Source organism: Schistocerca americana, chromosome 5 (assembly GCF_021461395.2).
Source record: "Schistocerca americana isolate TAMUIC-IGC-003095 chromosome 5, iqSchAmer2.1, whole genome shotgun sequence".
Lineage (NCBI taxonomy): Eukaryota > Metazoa > Arthropoda > Insecta > Orthoptera > Acrididae > Schistocerca > Schistocerca americana.
In genome coordinates, this window is record NC_060123.1 from 550,596,436 (window position 1) to 550,617,317 (window position 20,882).

A 20,882-nucleotide genomic window follows, 5' to 3' on the forward strand; every position below is an offset into this window, starting at 1 on the left:
CAAGATCTGACAGAATATTTTTGCAACGGTTTTCCAACTACTTCACTGCAGAGAACAGCATCATCTGAGGTTACCATTAATATTATCTACAAGATCACTAATGTAAAACATGAATAACAAGGGTCCCAAACATTTCCCTAGCACACCTGGGATATCTTTGTAAGTGACAATCATGAAGTTAGGAGAGTATTTCTGCTAGAAAGAGCAGATAAGCAGTTGTTAGCATACCACTTTGGCAATAAATTGATATCATTTAGTTCCAGCATTATGGGTGTAGAGGAATTGTGGGCAAAGTTTAAACAGATTGTAAAGTGTCCTCTGGAGAAGAGTGCAGAGTAAATGGATTAAGGCTGTAGAAAATCCACTGTGGTTTAACAACAAATGTCGAAAAATGCTGAGGAAGCAAGGCTGTAGCAATCTCAGTTCAAAAGAGAATGCACAAGTGATGACAGGCAAAAGTTAGTATAGATTTGTGCATCAGTGTAAAGATCGATGTTCAAAGCATGCAACTACCACCACTGTCACACCTTAGCAAAAGATCTCCCTAAAAACCCAATCCACAGCAAAATCACTAATCGGATCTTAGGCTTCAATCCAGTCACTTGTTGATCAATCTGGTGTCAATAGAAGATAGTAAAAGGAAAGCCGAAGTTTTCAATTTTGTGTTAAGAAATTATTTGTGCAGGAGAATTGTACAAACATACCATTGTTCGACCACCCATATGGAGGACACAGTAATAGTCATTCTAGGAATAAACAACTGTAAGAGTCGAAAATAAGTTGCCAGGTCAATATGGAATCCCAAGTCCCTTTTACAGGGTTGGGGTTGTTTGGGGAAAGAGACCAGACAGCGAGGTCATCGGTCTCATCGGATTAGGGAAGGAAGTCAGCCGTGCCCTTTCAAAGGAACCATCCTGGCATTTGCCTGGAGCGATTTAGGGAAATCACGGAAAACCTAAATCAGGACGGTCGGACGCAGGATTGAACCGTCGTCCTCCCGAATGCGAGTCTCCCTTTTACAGAGTACTCTACCGCACTGACCCCTTACTTAGCGAGCATTTATTGTGCATCTCTCCCCCAGCACTAACTCTGAAGTGAATAGAGAAAAAAAGGCAGATGACTCCTGTATATAAGAAGAGTACAATAAAGGACCTGCAAAATTGCAGACCAATATCCTCAACGTCAGTTTGCTGCAGGATTCTTAAACATATTCCGAGTTTGAATATAGTAAATCTCCTTGAGACCAAAAAGCTTCTGTCCACAAACTAGCATGGTTTTAGAAAGCACAACTTGTGCAAAACTCAGCTTGCCCTTTAGCCACATAATAACCTGTGAACTAGAGATGAAGGGCAACAGGCAGACTTCATATTCCTAGATTTCTGAATAAACAATTGACATGGTGGCCCACTGCAGCCTTAACGAAGGTACTAGCATACAGAATAGATTCCCAGATAAGTGAGTTACTAAAAGACTTCTGAAGTAACAGAATCAAGTACATTGTCCTAGATGGCGAATGTTCATCAGAGGTAAAGGTATTGTCAAGAGTGGCCCAGGGAAGTGCAATAGGACTGCTGTTATTTTCTATATACATAAATGATCTTGCGGAGAGGGTTAGCATCTATCTGTGGCTGTTGGCTGATGATGCTCTGATGTACGAGAAGGTGTTATCACTGAGTGACCACAGTAGGATACCGCACCACTGCTTAAATTTTGAATAAAAACCATCAGCAATGGTGCCCATAGAGTCCCGACATAAGAAGTCACCCCATTCAGCTAAAGCTTTGTCAAAGAGGAGGGAGGTGCAGACAGAGGTTCAGGCCATCTCTTGCCCTGAGGGTGGGAAACTGTCTCTAAAGGCAGAAAAATCAGCAATGATCAATGGCATGAGGAAACAGAAGGCAATGGAAACCACTGCATTAAAGGCACATAATGTGTATACACAGAACATGTGGCCTGTAATTGGAAATGTGACATGACGATCTCTCCATTGGCAAAAGATTCTGGATTAGAATTCATATCTACAGGAGGGAACTGCCTAGAGGGAGGTGGCCATGAGAGAAAGATCGAATAACCAATCAAAGGACAACATTCTACGAGGCAGGGTGTGGAATGTCAGAAGTGTGAACATGGTATGGAAGTTAGAAAATGTAAAAAGGGAAATGCTAAGGCTCAGTCTGGATGTAGTGGGGATCAGTGAAATGAAATGGAAAGAAGAAAGGATTTCTGGTCAAATTAGTACAGGGTAATATCAACAGCAGCAGGAAATGGAATAATGGGAGAAGAATTCATTATGAACGGGAAGGTAGTGCACATAGATAGATAGCGTGAACAGTTCAGTGATAGCACTGTTTTCATCAGCATCTACAGCAAACCAACACTGATAATGATAGTTGAGGTATACATGCCGACATTGCAAACCAAAGATGACAAGGTAGTGTGTGAGGATATTAAACGGATAATTCAGTACATAAAGGGAGATGAAAATCTAACAGTCATGGGGGATTGGAATGTGGTTGACGAGGATGCAGTAAAAGGAAGGGTTGCGCCAGAATATGGGGTTGGTACTAGGAATGAGAGAGGAGATAGACAGATTGAGTTCTGCAATAAATTTCAGCTAACAATAGTGAGTACTCAGTTCAAGAATCACAAGAAGAAGAGGTATGCTTGGAAAAGGCCAGGAGGTATGGGGAGATTTCAGTTAGATTACATCATAGTTAGGCAGAAATTCCAAAACCAGATACTGGTTTGTAAGGCATTCCCAGCAGCAGATACAGACTCAGATCAAAATTCAGTAGTGATGAAGAGTGGGTTCAAGTTTAAGAGACTAGTCAGGAAGAATGAATGCACACCGAAGTGGAATATGGAAATACTAAAGAACAGAGAGATAATGCTTGAAGTTCCCTGAGGCTACAGATACTGCAATAAGGAATAGCTCAGTACAGTTGAAGAGGAATGGATATCTCTGAAAAGCGCAATCACAGAAGTTGAAAAGAAAAATATAGATAAAAAGAAGGAAAATGCAAACCATGGGTAACAGAAGAAATACTTCAGTTGATCAATGAAAGAAGGAAGTACAAATATGTTCAGGGAAATTCAGGAATACAGAATGGCAAGTCACTTACAAGTGATATAAATAAAGAAATCAAAAAAGGAATGATTGTTGGAAGGACTGACCCAGCATACATAAAAGTTAAAACAACCTTTGATCAAATTAAAGGCAAGGGTGCTAATATTAAGAGTGCAATGAGAATTCCACTGTTAAATGCAGATTAGAGAGCGGATAGGTGGAAAAAGCACGCCGAAGGCCTTTGGGAGGGGGAAGACTTGTCTGATGGCATGACAGAAGAAAAAACAGGAATTGATATAGAAGACATAGGGGATCCAGTATTAGAATCTAAATTTAAGAGAGATTTAGAAGACGAAATCGAATACAGCAAAAGGGAGAGAGATCATTTCATCAGAATTTCTAAAATCATTGGGGGGGGGGGGGGGGGGGGGGGGGGGGGGAAGTGGCAACAAAATGATTATTCACATTGGTGTGTAGAATGTATGAGGCTGGTGATATACCATTTGACTTTTGGAAAAACATCACCCACACAATTCTGCAGATTGGACGAGCCGACGAGTGTGAGAATTATCGCACAATCAACATAACATTTCATGCTTACAGATTGCTGACAACAAAAATACACAGAAGAAAGGAAAAGAAACTGATGATGTGTTAGATGGTGATCAGTTTGGCTTTAGGAAATGTAAAGGCACCAGTGACACAATTCTGATGCTGCGGCTGATAATGGCAGCAATACTAAAGAAAAATCAAGAAAAACTCATAGGATTTGTTGACCTGGAAAAAGCTTATGATAATGTAAAATGGTCAAAAATGTTCAAAATTCTGAAAAAAAAATTGGGATAAGCTACAGGGAAAGAGGGGTAAATTATGTACAAGAGTCGAGAGGGGACAATAACAGTGGAAGACCAACAACAAAGTGCTCAGATTAAAATTGATGTCAGACAGGGATGCAGTCTTTCACCATTACTGTTGAGTCTATACACTGAAGAATCAATAATGGAAATAAAAGAATGGTTCAAGAGTGGAATGAATTCAAAGTGAAAGGGTTTCAATGATAAGATTCGCTGAAAACACTGCTATTCTCTGTGAGAGTGAAGAGGAATTACAAGATATGCTGAATAGAATGAACAATCTAATGAGTACAGAATATAGTTTGAGAGTAAATTGAAGAAAGATGTAAGTAATGACAAGGAGCAGAAATGAGAACTGTGAGAAATTCAACATCAGGATTGGTGATCACGAAGGAGATGAAGTTAAGGAATTCTGCTACCTACACAGCAAAATAACCCATGACAGACAGAGCAAGGAGGCCATAAAACGGTGACTATCACAGGCAAAGAGCGCATTCCTGACCAAGAGAAGTCTACTAGTATGAAACATAGATCTTAATTTGAGCAAGACATTTCTGAGAATGTACATTTGGGGCACAGCATTGTATGGTAGTGAGACATGGACTGTGGAAAAAGTGGAACAGAAGAGAATCAAAGCATTTGAGATGTGGTGCTGCAGAAGAATGTTGAAAATTCGGTGCACTGATAAGGTAAGGAAGGGGGAGGTTCTGTGTAAAATTGGTGAGGAAAGGGTTATATGGGAAACACTGGTGATAAGAGGAGACAGGATGATAAAATATGTGTTAAGACCTCCATGGTGGTAGAAGGAACTGTAAAGGGTAGAAACTGTAGAGGAGGTTTAGCTCTAAATGTAGAAAAAATGTAAGGTAATATAAATAAATAGGAAAAGCAATCCTGTATCATGCGAATACAGCATTAACAGATTAATAGTGTGCTGCTTGACACAGTCATGTTGATTAAATACATAGGCAACCTGTTGCAAAGTGATATGAAATGAAACGAGAATGTAAGTCTTGTAGTATGGACGGCAAATGGTTTTCTTTGGCTTATTGGAAGAATTTTAGGAACATGTGGTTCATCTGTAAAAGGAGACTGCATATAGGACAGTAGTCTGACCTATTCTTAAGTACTGCTCGAAGGTTTGGGATTCGCACCAGATCAAATTAAAGGAAGACATAGCAATAATTCAGAGGTGACCTGCTAGATTTGTTACTGGTAGATTTGAACAGCACTCAAGTGTCATGGAGAAGCTTTAGGAACTCAAATGGGAATCGCTGAAAAGAAGTAGACATTCTTTTCACGGAACCCTATTGAGAAAATTTAAGGAACTGACATTTGAAACTGACTGTAGAACTAATACTACTGTGCTGATGTATAATTCACATAATGACCACGAAGATAAGTAGGGACTTGCATGGATGCGTATACACATTTGTTTTTCCTTTGCTGTATTTGTGAGTGGATCAGGAATGGAAATGACTAGTAGCGGTACAAGGTACACTCTGCCACAAACCGTATGGTGGCCTGCAGAGTATGTATGTAAATGGAAATAAATGACACACTATCCAAGACAGCATGCTGGATCCATCAAACCAAGAAATTTTCAATTCAGTCATAAATTTTATTTGATACCCCATATTAGTGCAATTTGCTAGTAAGAGCTAGCATGGTTCCAAGGAAAATGTTATTCGAAAGACCAGAGATATGGCATTTACCTGACTTCCTTCATCCATGACTTTCTGGGTGACATGAGAAAAGTGGGACTTGGATTTCACATGACTGTTTCTGAAATTCATGCTGGGTGGCATGGAGAAGATCATTCTGACTGAGGTAACAAAAAAATGGTTCAAATGGCTCTGAGCACTATGGGACTTAACTTCTGAGGTCATCAGTCCCCTAAACCTAACTAACCTAAGACCATCACACACATCCATGCCCGAGACCGTAGCGGTCGTGTGGTTCCAGACTGTAGCGCCTAGAACTGCTTGGCCACCCCGGCCGGCGACTGAGGTAAACCCATTACACTTGAGCTGAGAATGTGTTCTAAGATTCTAAAACATACGAATGTGAAGGAAATTGGATGTCTCTTCTGTGGATCACTTCGGCTATGTTTTTTGTTGACAGAAGTGACTTATGTGCTTTTCCAACTCTGAGGAACATTTTTATACATGGGATCTATGATATATTATAAGTAAAAAGAGCGGCTAACTCAAGCACAAATTCTGTATAGAATCTGATAGGGCCCTAGACTTCTGTTCAATTTTATAGATTTCAGCCAACGGCACTAATGTGTATATCGCTCATCTTTGCAGCGGTGAGAGAATGAAATGCAATATTCCAGGATTTTTCTTTGTAACGAACATTTTAAAGAATGAATTCAGAATTTCTGCTTTTGCCTTGGTACGCTCAATTCCAGTTCCTGTATCATCATACATGAGCATCTGTACATCATCAATTTGGTACCAGTGACAGCCTTTACATATGACCAGAATTGCTTTGGGTTTTGCAAGAGATCTTTCAGTAATATTCTGCTATAATAATCATTTAAGGCTTCACTCATTGCCTTCTTGACAGCCCATATAGTAGCTTTCTATCCATATATTTATGTACTTTGTTTTGCACTACTGTATGGTAGCCTCTGCTTCTTTACAATGACTACACCAAGGATAATTTTTGAATTTGAAAAATTTGAATTTTTGGTCTTACTTCCAAATTTAAATTTTTTTCTCCATTAAATGTAAGAGGAATGAACATTATATTTTCCGAACTGCTGAACTATAGCTTTTGTATGTCACTGTCTGTCTACACTGCTAAAAATTGCCATGAAAAGAAATGAACTGTGTACACTTTTCTCTCAAGGTATAGGGACAACAAATTTTATTTCTTTAAGTTTTTGTCTTCAATACAATTTTCCTCATTTTTACCAAAAGTTTTACCACCAAAAAATGATAAACAAAAAAGCAACAATAAGAAACTTACTGGTTTCTTCCATATCTGAGATCTGCATTTGCCACATCACTGTCTTCTTGATGTCCTTTCCAGTCCATATAATCCCCAAATGGAAGACTAATGGGAAACTGTAAGCCACGAAACTGCTTCTTTTCAGGATCCCAAACATACTTTGTTTTTTGAAACATAAACCATATGACTGGTTCCTCTGTTACTCCATCCTGAGGAGGAAAAAGAGCTCATAGAATGTGCAGATAAACATAGCAATTGCTGTATTTTATTTATTAGGAAAATTAATGTTCTGCACAAATTGACAGTTGCCAAGAAAGAGTGTTAATACCACTGCAGTGCAGTACAAATACTGTAAAATTATCAACTGTAGGCACACAATCCCAGACACAACAAGAAAATGTTGCACTCTAAAAGAAACAGCTCAATAACATTGTGTATCTAATTGTTGAACAACTTACCAAACAAGAAAGCGCTGGTACATAGACACAATAAAAAAATACACACACACACAAACTTCAAGCTTTCGCAACCCACGGTTGCTTCATCAGGAAAGAGGGAAGGAGAGGGAAAGACGAAAGGAGAGAGGGTAAGGAGTCATTCCAATCCCGGGTGAACCAAGAGGTTACGAAGGTTAGGTGGACGGCAGAAAGACACTCTTGGTGGAGTGGGGAGGATTTCATGAACGATGGATCTCATTTCGGAGCAGGATTTGAGGATGTCGTATCCCCGCTGGAGAGCCACATTCAGAGTCTGATCCAGTCTCGGGAAGTGTCCTGTCACAAGTGGGGCACTTTTGGGGTTCTTCTGTGAGAGGTTCTGGGTTTGAGGGGATGAGGAAGTGGATCTGGTTATTTGCTTCTGTACCAGGTTGGGAGGGTAGTTGTGGGACGTGAAAGCTGTTTTCAGGTTGTTGGTGTAATGGTTCAGGGATTCAGGACTGGAGCAGATTCATTTACCACAAAGGCCTAGGCTGTAGGGAAGGGACCGTTTGATATGGGATGGGTGGCAGCTGTCATAATGGAGATACTGTTGCTTGTTGGTGGGTTTGATGTGGACGGATGTGTGAAGCTGGCCATTGGACAGATGGAGGTCAACGTCAAGGAAAGTGGCATGGGATTTGGAGTAGGACCAGGTGAATCTGATGGAACCAAAGGAGTTGAGGTTGGAGAGGAAATTCTGGAGTTCTTCTTCACTGTGAGTCCAGACCATGAAGATGTCTTCAATAAATCTGTACCAAACTTTGGGTTGGCAGGCCTGGGTAACCAAGAAGGCTTCCTCTAAGCGACCCATAAATAGGTTGGCATACGAGGGGGTCATCCTGGTACCCATGGCTGTTCCCTTTAATTGTTGGTATGTCCGGCCTTCAAAAGTGAAGATGATGTGAGTCAGGATGAAGCTGGCTAAGGTGATGAGGAAAGAGGTTTTAGGTAGGGTGGCAGGTGATCAGCGTGAAAGGAAGTGCTCCATTGCAGCGAGGCCCTGGACGTGTGGGATATTTGTGTATAGGGAAGTGGCATCAATGGTTACAAGGATGGTTTCCAGGGGTAACAGACTGAGTAAGGATTCCAGGCGTTCGAGAAAGTGGTTGGTGTCTTTGATGAAGGATGGGAGACTGCATGTCTGGATCTCATATCATGATCTGGACTTTCAGTGGAGAACAACTCCAGAATTTCCTCTCCAACCTCAACTCCTTTGGTTCCATCAGATTCACCTGGTCCTACTCCAAATCCCATGCCACTTTCCTTGACGTTGACCTCCATCTGTCCAATGGCCAGCTTCACACATCCGTCCACATCAAACCCACCAACAAGCAACAGTATCTCCATTGTGACAGCTGCCACCGATTCCATATCAAACGGTCCCTTCCCTACAGCCTAGGCCTTCGTGGTAAACGAATCTGCTCCAGTCCTGAATCCCTGAACCATTACACCAACAACCTGAAAACAGCCTTCACATCCCGCAACTACCCTCCCAACCTGGTACAGAAGCAAATAACCAGAGCCACTTCCTCATCCCCTCAAACCCAGAACCTCTCACAGAAGAACCCCAAAAGTGCCCCACTTGTGACAGGATACTTCCCGAGACTGGATCAGACTCTGAATGTGGCTCTCCAGCAGGGATACGACTTCCTCAAATCCTGCCCCTAAATGAGATCCATCGTTCCTGAAATCCCCCCCACTCCACCAAGAGTGTCTTTCTGCCGTCCACCTAACCTTCATAACCTCTTGGTTCATCCCTATGAAATCCCCAAACCACCTTCTCTACCCTCTGGCTCCTACCCTTGTAACTGCCCCCGGTATAAAACCTGTCCCATGCACCCTCCCACCACCACCTACTCCAGTCCTGTAACCCGGAAGGTGTACACGATCAAAGGCAGAGCCACGTGTGAAAGCACCCACGTGATTTACCAACTGACCTGCCAACACTGTGATGCATTCTATGTGGGAATGACCAGCAACAAACTGTCCATTTGCTTGAATGGACACAGGCAGACAGTGTTTGTTGGTAATGAGGATCACCCTGTGGCTAAACATGCCTTGGTGCACGGCCAGCACATCTTGGCACAGTGTTACACCGTCCAGGTTATCTGGATACTTCCCACTAACACCAACCTATCCAAACTCCGGAGATGGGAACTTGCTCTTCAATATATCCTGTCTTCCCATTATCTACCAGGCCTCAGTCTCCGCTAATTTCAAGTTGCCGCCACTCATACCTCACCTGTCATTCAACAACGTCTTTGCCTCTGCACTTCCGCCTCGACTGACATCTCTGCCCGAACTCTTTGCCTTTAAATATGTCTGCTTGTGTCTGTATATGTGTGGATGGATATATGTGTGTGTGCGTGAGTGTATACCCATCCTTTTTTCCCCCTAAGGTAAGTCTTTCCGCTCCCGGGATTGGAATGACTCCTTACCCTCTCCCTTAAAACCCACATCCTTTCGTCTTTCCCTCTCCTTCCCTCGTTCCTGATGAAGCTACCGTGGGTTGCGAAAGCTTGAAGTTTGTGTGTGTGTTTGTGTTTTTTATTGTGTCTATCTAACAGGACTTTCTCGTTTGGTAAGTCACAGCATTTTTTTTAAAATATAATAGTTGAACAACTTATATTGTACCAATATTTAAACAGATGATAAAACAGTGTTATTTTTTTATGGCTGAAGGACAACTACTGGCATCTGGCATTTACAACTCTTAGTTTGAGTTCTAGACATAATATGTAGCACATTCCACGAGAAACAAGAGAAACATGGCAAGAGCACAACTACACCAAGATTATTGTAACCAACTACCACAAACATACCAATATTAACAGCTTTATCCAAATAAACTCAAGTCATTTTTACAGTGCACTACTATCCACTACAGAAAATGTTGATGACACATTATGTTAAAATATAATAAAAGTCTCTGTTTTTTTATAAAGGTCATTCCAGATATTTGACCCAGGATAACACGGAAACAACATATGGTGCTGTCTACACCTAACATAACAGAAATTTCCATCAAATATGTCAACTGCCTACTATCATCACAGTAAGATAAACCTGTACATGTCAATAGGTTGTATTTATTTAGGAAGCGAATACGTCATCTCACTGTCAAAGCGCATTATTTTCCAGTTGGGCTTTCATCATGTATTCGGACATCACACCTCAGGGATCAGTTCTTTATGCAGATAATAAACAGTCACTTTACGACTGTATGAAAACCACAACCTTGAGGAAAAAGTCAAGATCCAGTTTCAACACGAAATAGCAATCAGTTAGCAATACTAGTGAACTGCTGCCCTATGATCTAAGACATTTTTATACGGAAACAGGTTAGAAGCCAAATTTGCTAACATTTCATTAAAAGCCACCAGTTTTTCATTATCTGTCACAAAATTTTCTTGTCTCCAGAGATACATCACGTAGGAAAGAGAACCTAAGAAAAATACTAAACTGTATGTTACTTTTCGTAGTTGCATTAAATGTAAAAAGTTATTGTAAATCCATTAATCAGCTGCATAATACTCAAATATTTAAAATAAGACCACAGGTGAAGAATGGACTTTCTATTCAAGAAAGAATGAGCAAGAAGGTACACGCTTAGTTAGCAAGCCGCAAAATCAGACTTATTTGAACAGATGTCCATAAATTAATGGTTCTATGTGCTAGTTTCAGGATACTTTATTATTTGTGAGTACACACACTTTTTTCAGCTCTTGCCTACCTAACTTTCAATCTACAATCTAAGTTGACAGACACTGGACTGAAAGGGTGGTTATATCATACTGCAGCTTACTTTAGTAGTTAAAGATGATTCACAAAGGATGTCATAGAAAAGATGATTCCATAATGCATTTCATACAGACTAGGCAAGCTTTATTGGAAAGTAAGGTTTCACAATCATGTCATCTGATAACATAGGAAGTTAATCAATTATCACAGCACTTGCTCATGGTATAGTATTGGATTTTATGCTCTTGTGACTTCTTAATACTTATTTTATTGCTTCTTTGTTTTTATGATATACTGCAAAGGAGACCTGAACAATTCATACTTTTCCTTAAACTGTTCTCCCACAAAAGAGATTAAACATCTGAAAGTAAAACATTATTTAGGCTCTAAAATACCTGAACAAATAAAAAGCCTACACTATGCACAAATAAGAACATAAATAGCTAAAAATATGTTTCATTGTAATGGAAAGTCCTGGTGAAACAAAAATAATTTAAGGAGTAAAGATAACAACACATCAAATAGCAGGAATGTTGAGTTGTCGAAAGGAACATAAACAAGACTAAAAACTTCACTAGCTTTTAGATGAACACTCCTCATTCCACCCCCAACCCCTCCCACTCACGGCCACACTGAACAGGCTGACTACATCGCACCAACACTGCAATTCTGCAACTTGACAAGGGTGAGGTGGTTGAGTTGGGAGGCAGGAGGACAGTTGGTGGAAGGGTGACTGATGGCTGGGAGGGAGAAGCAATGGGTGCACAGGTTGGAATGTGGAACAGCCACATATTCCAGAGAGCTCATGCAGTGCTTGATTACATGTAGGAGTGGCTTGGGGGTGGGGAGATGGACAGGGAGAAGAGTTTGTGGGGAAAATACTGAGGATGTAGGATGAGTGAAGTTAGGGTCCTGGGGCAGAGGTGGAGGTGGGTGTGGGCCAGGGGGCCAGCAGAGATTGAGGATTACTGATCAAATGATGTGTTGCAAGGACAACTCACAGATACATAATTCAGATAAGCTGACATAGAAAGATCCAAATGGCAGGAGCTGTGAATCAAACTCCATCCACAGGCCCTGGCGTGTTGCAAGGACAACTCACAGATACATAATTCACATAAGCTGGCATAGAAAGATCCAAATGGCATGAGCCATGAATCAAACTCCATCCACAGGCCCTGGCAGGTCAATCAGTACTGATGACCTACCATGTAATCCTCTGCCAATGGTGTCACTCTAAGCAGTATGGAGGGCGTGAGGCCAGCACACCACTCTTCCAGCTGTTTTCACATTTTTTGTCCTGAAGCTGTGACGATTTGGTCAACTAGATGTTCAGCTGGCACCATGAGGCCAAGTGCATCTGTTACAGTTCACCCGTCAAGGAAAAATCTCTTGTACGTTGGCTGTCCTGACCAGTCGGCCATTGAAATCAAGCCACTACCAAATAGTATGGACAGGTGGCTGGCTGTTATGCCCACATAAAATACTGAGAAGAAACTGCAGCAGAACTGATATATGATATTAAACCTTTCACAGTTGTTATTTGGCTAAGAAAAGAAGGAAAATGACATTTGCTTTGTTATAAACAAAGATACGTAATCAGGCAGAATACGGCACTGCGGTTGGCAAGACTGATATAAGACAACAAGTGTCTGGCGCAGTTCTTAGATCAGTTACTGCTACTACAATGGCAGGTTATCAAGAATTAAGTGAGTTTGAATGTGGTGTTATAGCTGGCGCATGATCAATGAGACACAGCATCTCCGAGGCAGTGATGAATTGGGGATTTTCCTGTACGACCATTTCACGAGTGTACCGTGAATGTCAGGAACCTGGTAAAACATCAAATCTGCAACATCGCTGCAGCCGGAAAAGACCCTGTGAGAATGGGAACAATGACGACTGAAGAGGATCGTTCAACATGACAGAAGTGCAAACCTGCAAACTGCTGCAGATTTCAACGCTGGACCATCAACAAGCATCAGCGTGCGAACCGTTCCATGAAACATCTTCAATATGGGATTTTTCCACTGGCCACCAAACTCCTCAGACACAAACATTATTGAGCATATCTGGGATGCCTTGCAACATGCTGTTAAGAAGAAATTTCGATCCCCTCATACTCTGGACAGCCCTGTAGGATTCATGGTGTCAGTACCGCCCACCACTACTTCAGACATTAGTTGAGTCCATGCCATGTCATGTTGGCACACTTCTGCATGCTCATGGAAGCCACACACATTAGGCAGGTGTACCACTTTCTTTGGCTCTTCAGTGTACAAGGGTAATCCCAAAAGTAAGGTCTCCTATTTTTTTTATATGTACATAGACCTGTTTATTTCTACAATGGTTTACATCAGTTTACAGATTGAACATTTAGCTATTTCTCGACATAATGACCATTTATGTCGATCCATTTTTGTAGACGCTGTGGCAGTTTTGTATGCCCATGTCATACCAGCTCGCCACCATGCTGTTCAGAAAGTTATGAGCTGGCATGATTATTGCTTGGTCTCAGGTGTAAAGTGGTATGCTCAGGTTTCATCACCCATGACAACTGAGTCCAGAAAGTTGTCCTGTTCGGCCGCAAGGCGGTGAAGAAATGTGCGGGAAGCATCAACTCGTTGTCGCATGTGGTCCTCAGTCAGCATGCGTGACACCCATGTTGCGCACACCTTCCGGTAGTTCAATGTTTCCACTAAAATTCTGTGAGCGGTGCTTCGGGAAACCTCAGGAACCAACGTGCAGAGATCATCCAGGGTGATCCGCCAATCTTCATGCTTGCTTTGCTCAACCTTCAACACTGTCTCCTCCAAAATTGACAGTCTCCCATTCCTTTGTTCGTCATGGATTTTGGTCCAACAAGCTGCAAACTCTCTACACCACTTATGAATATTTTTGACATCCATGCACGACTCACCATACATTTTCGTCAACTGGGGATGGATTTCAATCGGCGCAATGCCCTTTGCGTTCAAAAACCGAATAATTCACACTTGGCGGTAACATCCAACAGAAGCTCCATTCTCAACGGCCGCCAAGCCAAGACTGAGTGCCTCAGCGTGGCGTGTGCATGTTTACACACAGCACATGAAGCACTCTTCATAATAGTGTGACCAACTGCCACACAGAGTTCTGTACTTATAAAAAAATAGGAGACCTTACTTTTGGGATTACCCTCTTATTTTCTCATGCAAATAAATGTTGACATTTTGAAATGTTTGTACAGTTTTGTGTTCTTTCAGTGCCTTGTCAGCTTGTAGAATTTACCAAATGGCCATTGTCAAGAATATGCATAACTAACTTTGCTTTTGAGAGTAATAAAACCTACTAACATTACTAGACAATGAACTGGCTTCCAAACTTGTAAGAAAATTTTTTAAGTTGAACACTGCAGTAATTAACTTAAATTGTGCCTTCCTACTAAAGGCAACAAAGAGAAAGCATTGTAATTAGAATTTTTGAATGAGAAGACAGTAGACCCAAAGTCTACTACTGACATTCTTAGCTTCCCACAGGCATCATTTATATGACATAATATTTTGAATTCTTCTTCAAAAATAACATGGAGAAGCTGGCAAATGTCATTTTAACCTACTTTTCAAGGCAGAAATAAATCATATTCTTGTGTAGGCCACGTCTGTTAAAGAACCTCACCGGGGAGCTAATGAATTTGTCTGTATGTTTGGTCTTCAAAATACCCTGTTTCTCATGAACTCTCACCCAAGTTCAAAAAGCTTTGAGATAGCTTCATTATTGTGAAAAAAGAGTTTCTGGTTGTATAACAAGCAACTTATTGAACCACATGAAGAGAAACAGTTTCAGGCAGAGATGAAGGAAATATTGCAATGCACCTGGTTGCACCTCCAAACGATAGTACGTTTAAAATTACTTGATAGTTGATCTCTGTCCCTTGCCACTACAGTTTTGCCACATCAGCTGCCAGCTACTGTTCAGTTATAGACAACACACAAACACGGCAAGTTACTTCAGAAATTATGCTATTAATGTGTAACGCGGAGTAATGTTGAAGGTGGCCACTGCGAGGTATTTTGGAAATGCGAGATAGTCTGTCAACTGCTGATTTTAAGGGGTTGCGGCAGGAGATGCATTTTGTAGCCCTGAATTGCAACTTGTGTTCTATGCTAACCTCAACCTTGTGATGTATCTGAGAAAGCATTGGTCAACATTCTGTGGCAGAACTAAAATCACCGTTGCTTTGTTCACGGCTATTAAAGCTAACTTCTACGAGCAAACTCGAGAAAGAAAAAGTTCAGTTTCAGTGCTAAACGTGAACTGTACTTTCTTGCTATCATTGGTTACTTGAAACTATCCTCTCAGTGAATACACTTGGCACTTTTACATCCCAGCTGATATTACTCAGGCAGTGAATTGTATTTAGGTGCAGGCAGCACTTTCGCTTAAGCTGGCAAAGATGGGGAATCCATATCAACTGAGAATTGAAGGCCAGTGCTAAAAAGCGATAAGTCTCTACCACACTGAGTAATTGGTCATCGTGGTAAAGATCTGTTTCTTGGTGAACAGTATGACATCAACACAAGCGCATGACGCGAGTCCTGGCGATGGGAAACTGAAAGCCATGTGTGAGGGCTGCTGCTTGTGCTTTTCGTATGGTGTCTTGCAGTCGACGTTCAACGGCAACCACACTAGAGGAGCAATAGTAGAGGCAAAACTCGTCAGCATACAAGGAGGGTAATACTGAGGACCCAACAGCTGCTGCTAGACCATTGATAGCTACTAGAAGGAAAGGGACAGTCGGTACAGAGCCCTGCAGGTCCCCATTCTCTTTGGTATGGGGAGGTACTGTAGGAAGCACCAACTCGGATGCAGAACGTACAGTGCAACAGGAAGTTCTTGATGAAAATCAGTAGTGGACCCCAGAGATCATCCTTGTGCAAGGTTACAGGAATGTGGTGTCGTCATGTGGTGTTATAAGCCTTTTGGAAGTCGAGGAAGGCGGCTATAAGATGTTGACGTCAGACAAAAGCTGTTTGTATGGCAGACTACAGGTAAACCAGGTTATCAGTAGTGGAATGGCCTTTGTGAAACCTATCCTTGGATGGCGCAAGAAGACTCCGAGATTCAAGGAGGCAACACAAATGCTGGATCACCATGCGTCAAGCAACTTACAGAAAAAAATTTGAGACTTATTGGATGATAATGTCCCTGCCTAGAGGGTGCTTACCCAGTTTCAGTACTGGGAGAATGGTATTTCTCACCACTGTGATGGGAACTCACCCTCACTCCAGATGTGGATAAAGATGGCAAGGATATGAAGGTGACAGTCCACAGGTAGGTTCTTGATCAATAGGTTGTATCAGGGCAGTGGACTAAAACACTGACCAATCCCCATTCACTGAATGGAGCATTATGTGGCTCCAGGCAGCTTGCAGTGAAAGACAATTGCTTTTGCTCCATCCACTGTTTTAGGATTTGAAAGGCAGGTTGATAATTCTCAGACGTTGAGGCTTGAGCTTAGTGCAGAGAAAAATGTTCAGCAATGGCATCTGGATCAATGCAGACAGTGCCATTCAAGGTAATACCAGGTACGCTTGCAGGTGTCTGGTATCCATAGAGACATCTGATCTTAGCCCAAACCTGTGACGAAGAGGTATGTGGCGCCACAGTTGAAATGTACTGTTCCCAACATTCTCGCTTCCATCTTTTTATTAGGTGGCAGACCAAGGCACGGAGTCACTTAAAGGCAATGAGGTGCTCCATTGATGGGTGACACTTATCACATTGGAGAACCAGCCAATGGTATTGAATGACCTCTGCTACTTCCAAGGACCACTAAGGTACTGTCTGCACTGGGGCAGGCCAGTGAAAAGAGGACCTCTAAATCAGCTGCCAAAAGAATGGCTGCAGTTGTATTCTGGACTGCCTCATCAATATCTCCAAGTGGCAAGGATCAAAGGTTGACAGCAGAGGTGGAAGGACCCCAGTCAGCACTGTTGAAAGCCCATCTGGGCAGGTGTCCAGGGGAGTGACACAGAGAGAGGGGTAGAGGGGTAGGACAATGAGGAAGTGGTTACTACCACACAGGTCATTGTGGACCCCCCCCCCCAGTGGATGGATGGGAGAAGAAAAAGGCTGCAAATGGAAACATCAATGGCCGAAAAACTTCTGTCTGCCACACTGAAGTGTGTGGGGGGTAACAATATTCAAGAGGCAAAGGTAAGTTGTGCCAGTAAATTTTCGAGGTCTTTACCATGGCCAGTGACCATGATTCCACGCCGCACAGGGTTATGGGCACTGAAACCATTCAAGATTAGAAAAGGTGGGGGGAGCTGAGAAACCAATGCAAACAGTATGTTCTGAGACACTTCACAATCTGGGAGAGAGGTAAACACTGCAGATGATAATGTCCTGAAATGTCCTTTCCCGAACAGCATCCAAAGATGTATTAAGAGGCATGAATTCACTATATGCAGTGTCTCGGACATACGTGCAAACTGTACCCAATACCCTGCCATTAGTAGCATGATTCTTATACTATCCCCAATATCCATGAAGGGCTGAGGTCTGCTTTGCTGGAGAGCAAGTCTCCTGAAGGGCAATGCAGAAGGCAGGTGTAATGTTTAAAAGATGATGTGGCTCAGCCACATGGTGGAAAAAACTGCTACAATTCCACTGTCTATGTACAGTGAGGCCATGATGGGACAAAGGAGCAGGTTATGCCTTACAGTCACCTGCAACCACTGTTGAGGGGTTATGGCATCAAAATACATAGCTTTAGGTTCCACTGTGTGGTGCGAACTGGGTCCTCAGGGGCCGCTGGAATCTCTGCCTCAGTCACACAAGTGGAACAGGTGGGATCTAGTGGCATGGGGGTCACCGTACCGTCCTCCTCCTTGGGGGACTTTTCTTGCCTTTCCTCTCCTTAAAGGATTTCGATGACTGCAAGAGTTTCTCTGAATCAGTTTCAGGTAAAGATGACGATCGCTAAGCCCTGTGACCAGCAGTCTGTGGCTCCTTCAGCCACTGGGTGATGTCCAGCTGTAGACAGGTGGAAACCTTGTAAGGAAGTGTCCCAAAGGACCCTTTCCTGGCAAGAGAAGCTGCCAGAAGGTGATTTCCATCCGGTTTGGAGATGGGGACCAATATCCCCGGTGGGCGCGAAACCATCAAATCCCAATGTAGGTGTGGGGGAAGCAGCAAGAGGGGAATCCCCAACCATCAGGAGGGCTGGTATGGTTGAGTGGCCCTGAGGGACTGCTGTAGGAGGTGTAACAGGCAGGGGTACCGTCACCAAAGGGGGTGACGTCATCATAGCTGTAGCATATGACTGTTTGACATGCTGGGCGCAATCGCTCGTACTACTTCTTGGCCTCTCAGTAACTGTGTTTCCCCCGAGTCTTCTATTTTCTTTTTCTATCTCCCTGGAAAATAGTGCAATCTGGTGAGCAGGTGCTTTCCACAGTTGACACAGGTGGTGGGAGGTACAGGGAGTATCTGCAAGTAGCACTTGTCCACAATCTTGACAGATGGTATGTGCCCAAATTTTAGACACTTGAAGCACCACACGGTGGATGGGTGGGGGTACACTCATACGGTTTCACGTCACATCAGTATACCATCACCTTGACCTTCTCAGGCAACGAATCACCCTCAAAGGGCAAGATGAAGGTACCAGTAATGAGCCTACTGTGCTTTGGCCCCCTATGCACATGATGGACAAAGTGTACACCCCGTCGCTCCAAGTTGATGCGTTACTCATCATCAGATTGTAAGAGCAGGTCTCTGTGGAAAATTATGCCCTGAACTAAATTTAGACTGCTATGTGGAGTGACGGTCATCGGTACATCACCCAGCCTGGTTCAAACGTACCTAAGTTCTCCACAAAGAGCAAGGGCTTTGTGGCCAAGAAGGAATCACCTTCAGTCCTTGTACAAACCAAGTATTGTGGGTGGTATTGCTCTGCTTGCCGCTTAGCCCCACATTCTCCCCATGGCGTAGACAGGGAAGGGAACAGTTTAGTGTCGTATCTCTCTGCAATGAGAAAGGGCTGTCCTTTCATAGAAACTGCTTGGGCCATATGACCATCAGCAAGAGATAACTTTATCCAGTTCATTTGCAGCTGATCTGCAGTGGTGCCACCCACTCTAAACAGGGGCTCTTCCCATGGGCACCACCCAGCCTCAACATTGACTACCTGGCCAGTAACCTGTTGCTCAGAGTCCCCATGTCCCAGTCATGACAGGCACACACTCTTTGGCATACATGGGGAGTTTTCAGCTCAGGCACCAACAGTACAATTCCTGCTTGGTCAGGGAGCAACCAACGTGCAGGTATTTGATGACCCCCTCACAATCGGATGGCTACTGTGCTGGGTTTTGTGTGTATTACTATACTAAAGGGAAGGGTACACAGATGGAATGCCACAAATGTCGAGAGCACATCGCATTGGGCCACCAGCCCAACACCACTTGCACTGCTGGAGAATTCTGAAAATTGGTGGCAGCTAAAACCCAACAACGGGGACCATGTGTCTAGTTAATGAAAAGTTGTAGAATACATTGAAAGTGGAAACTAGAGGCCCAATCGTAAACCAGGTCCAAGTATGGTCAGCAGCTAGAAAACCATCTGATGGAGAGCCGGTGAGGAAATGGGGCAGTGGATATATAAGCAGGCAGCACGCAAAGTAAGTAATGCTGCAAAAGCTGGGTGCCCGTGGTAGCCAAGTATGTATTCACAAAAGGATTGTGAGCCACCTGGGGGTGTATGTGTGTGTTTGTGATGTGGTTATCATGTATGACGAAATACAAAATAAAACTGACAGACCCATGAATTAAAATCAAAATACATCAAGAAAAAATCCTAGACATGGAATTGGAAGTGAACTGACCACTTGTTGTGGTAATTTCGCAACAGCGAATGGTTCGGGTGTGATGTTGAGCGCTCTAATTGGAGGAAACCAACTCCAACGCACGAAGTGTCAACTATCAAGTAATTTTAATCAGACTGTAAGGTGACAATACTTATGGTCACAGATTCATGCAAGTCGGTGATCACTGCCATAGATTCGAGGTGACAATAAACAAGCCAGAAAAATAAGCAGACAGAAAATAACGCCAAAACTGACAAAGAAAAGTCACTGAAATTGGCAAACCATAACACTGATAGAGAGTGTACAATAAAAAGAAATTTTCTTGCCCCTATCCTATTTTTCTGACAGCAGTAGTCATTACATGGTCAAGACATAGACCCCACACTACACATGATGAGTGAAATATGGGCTTAAGAAGCACTGTAGGAAAACAAACAAAAAGAATACGACACTCCAATGGTTCTGGGGAATATTTATTATAGTTCCAAAATAAGTTAATGTGTAACTCAGATGATATACCTTAGCTTGATGTACAGACACTAGTTCAGAGGACCCATTGTTGGCTGTTGGTACAACTTTTGCCACTTTCGCTTTGAAAGGATCATTAGTCTGAAAAACAGTAATACACTCTTTTAAATAACCTATACCAATAATACTGTACTTATAATACAACAAAGCAATGCACAGATAACAACATACTAAATGACAATGAAGGAAGCACAACACTGAATCCTAATATAGCACAGTTAACATCTTTATTGGACTTAACTAGCATGTATTTACTTAGGGTAGGCTAGTACCTAAAAATGTATTCATTAGCTGCTAGTGTTATCCCAAATATTTTCAAATTTTGAATATTTGTTGAATTACCATCAACTTGGTACAATTATCTACTGAATAATCTACACACTTTTGGGGGCTTGTTGATT

General features: G+C 42.5%; 1 protein-coding gene across 1 annotated transcript in view; it reads right to left on the reverse strand.

The window, feature by feature from the left end:
• The window catches only part of LOC124615783 (endoplasmic reticulum transmembrane helix translocase), a 193,784-nt gene that overhangs the window by 166,804 nt on the left and 6,098 nt on the right, over positions 1-20,882 (reverse strand). The window contains exons 2-3 of the mRNA XM_047143898.1: positions 20,473-20,562; positions 6,901-7,091 (exon numbers count right to left, since the gene is read on the reverse strand). Of these exons, the coding sequence (XP_046999854.1) occupies positions 6,901-7,091; positions 20,473-20,562 (281 nt within the window). The remainder of the gene's footprint in view (positions 1-6,900; positions 7,092-20,472; positions 20,563-20,882) is intronic.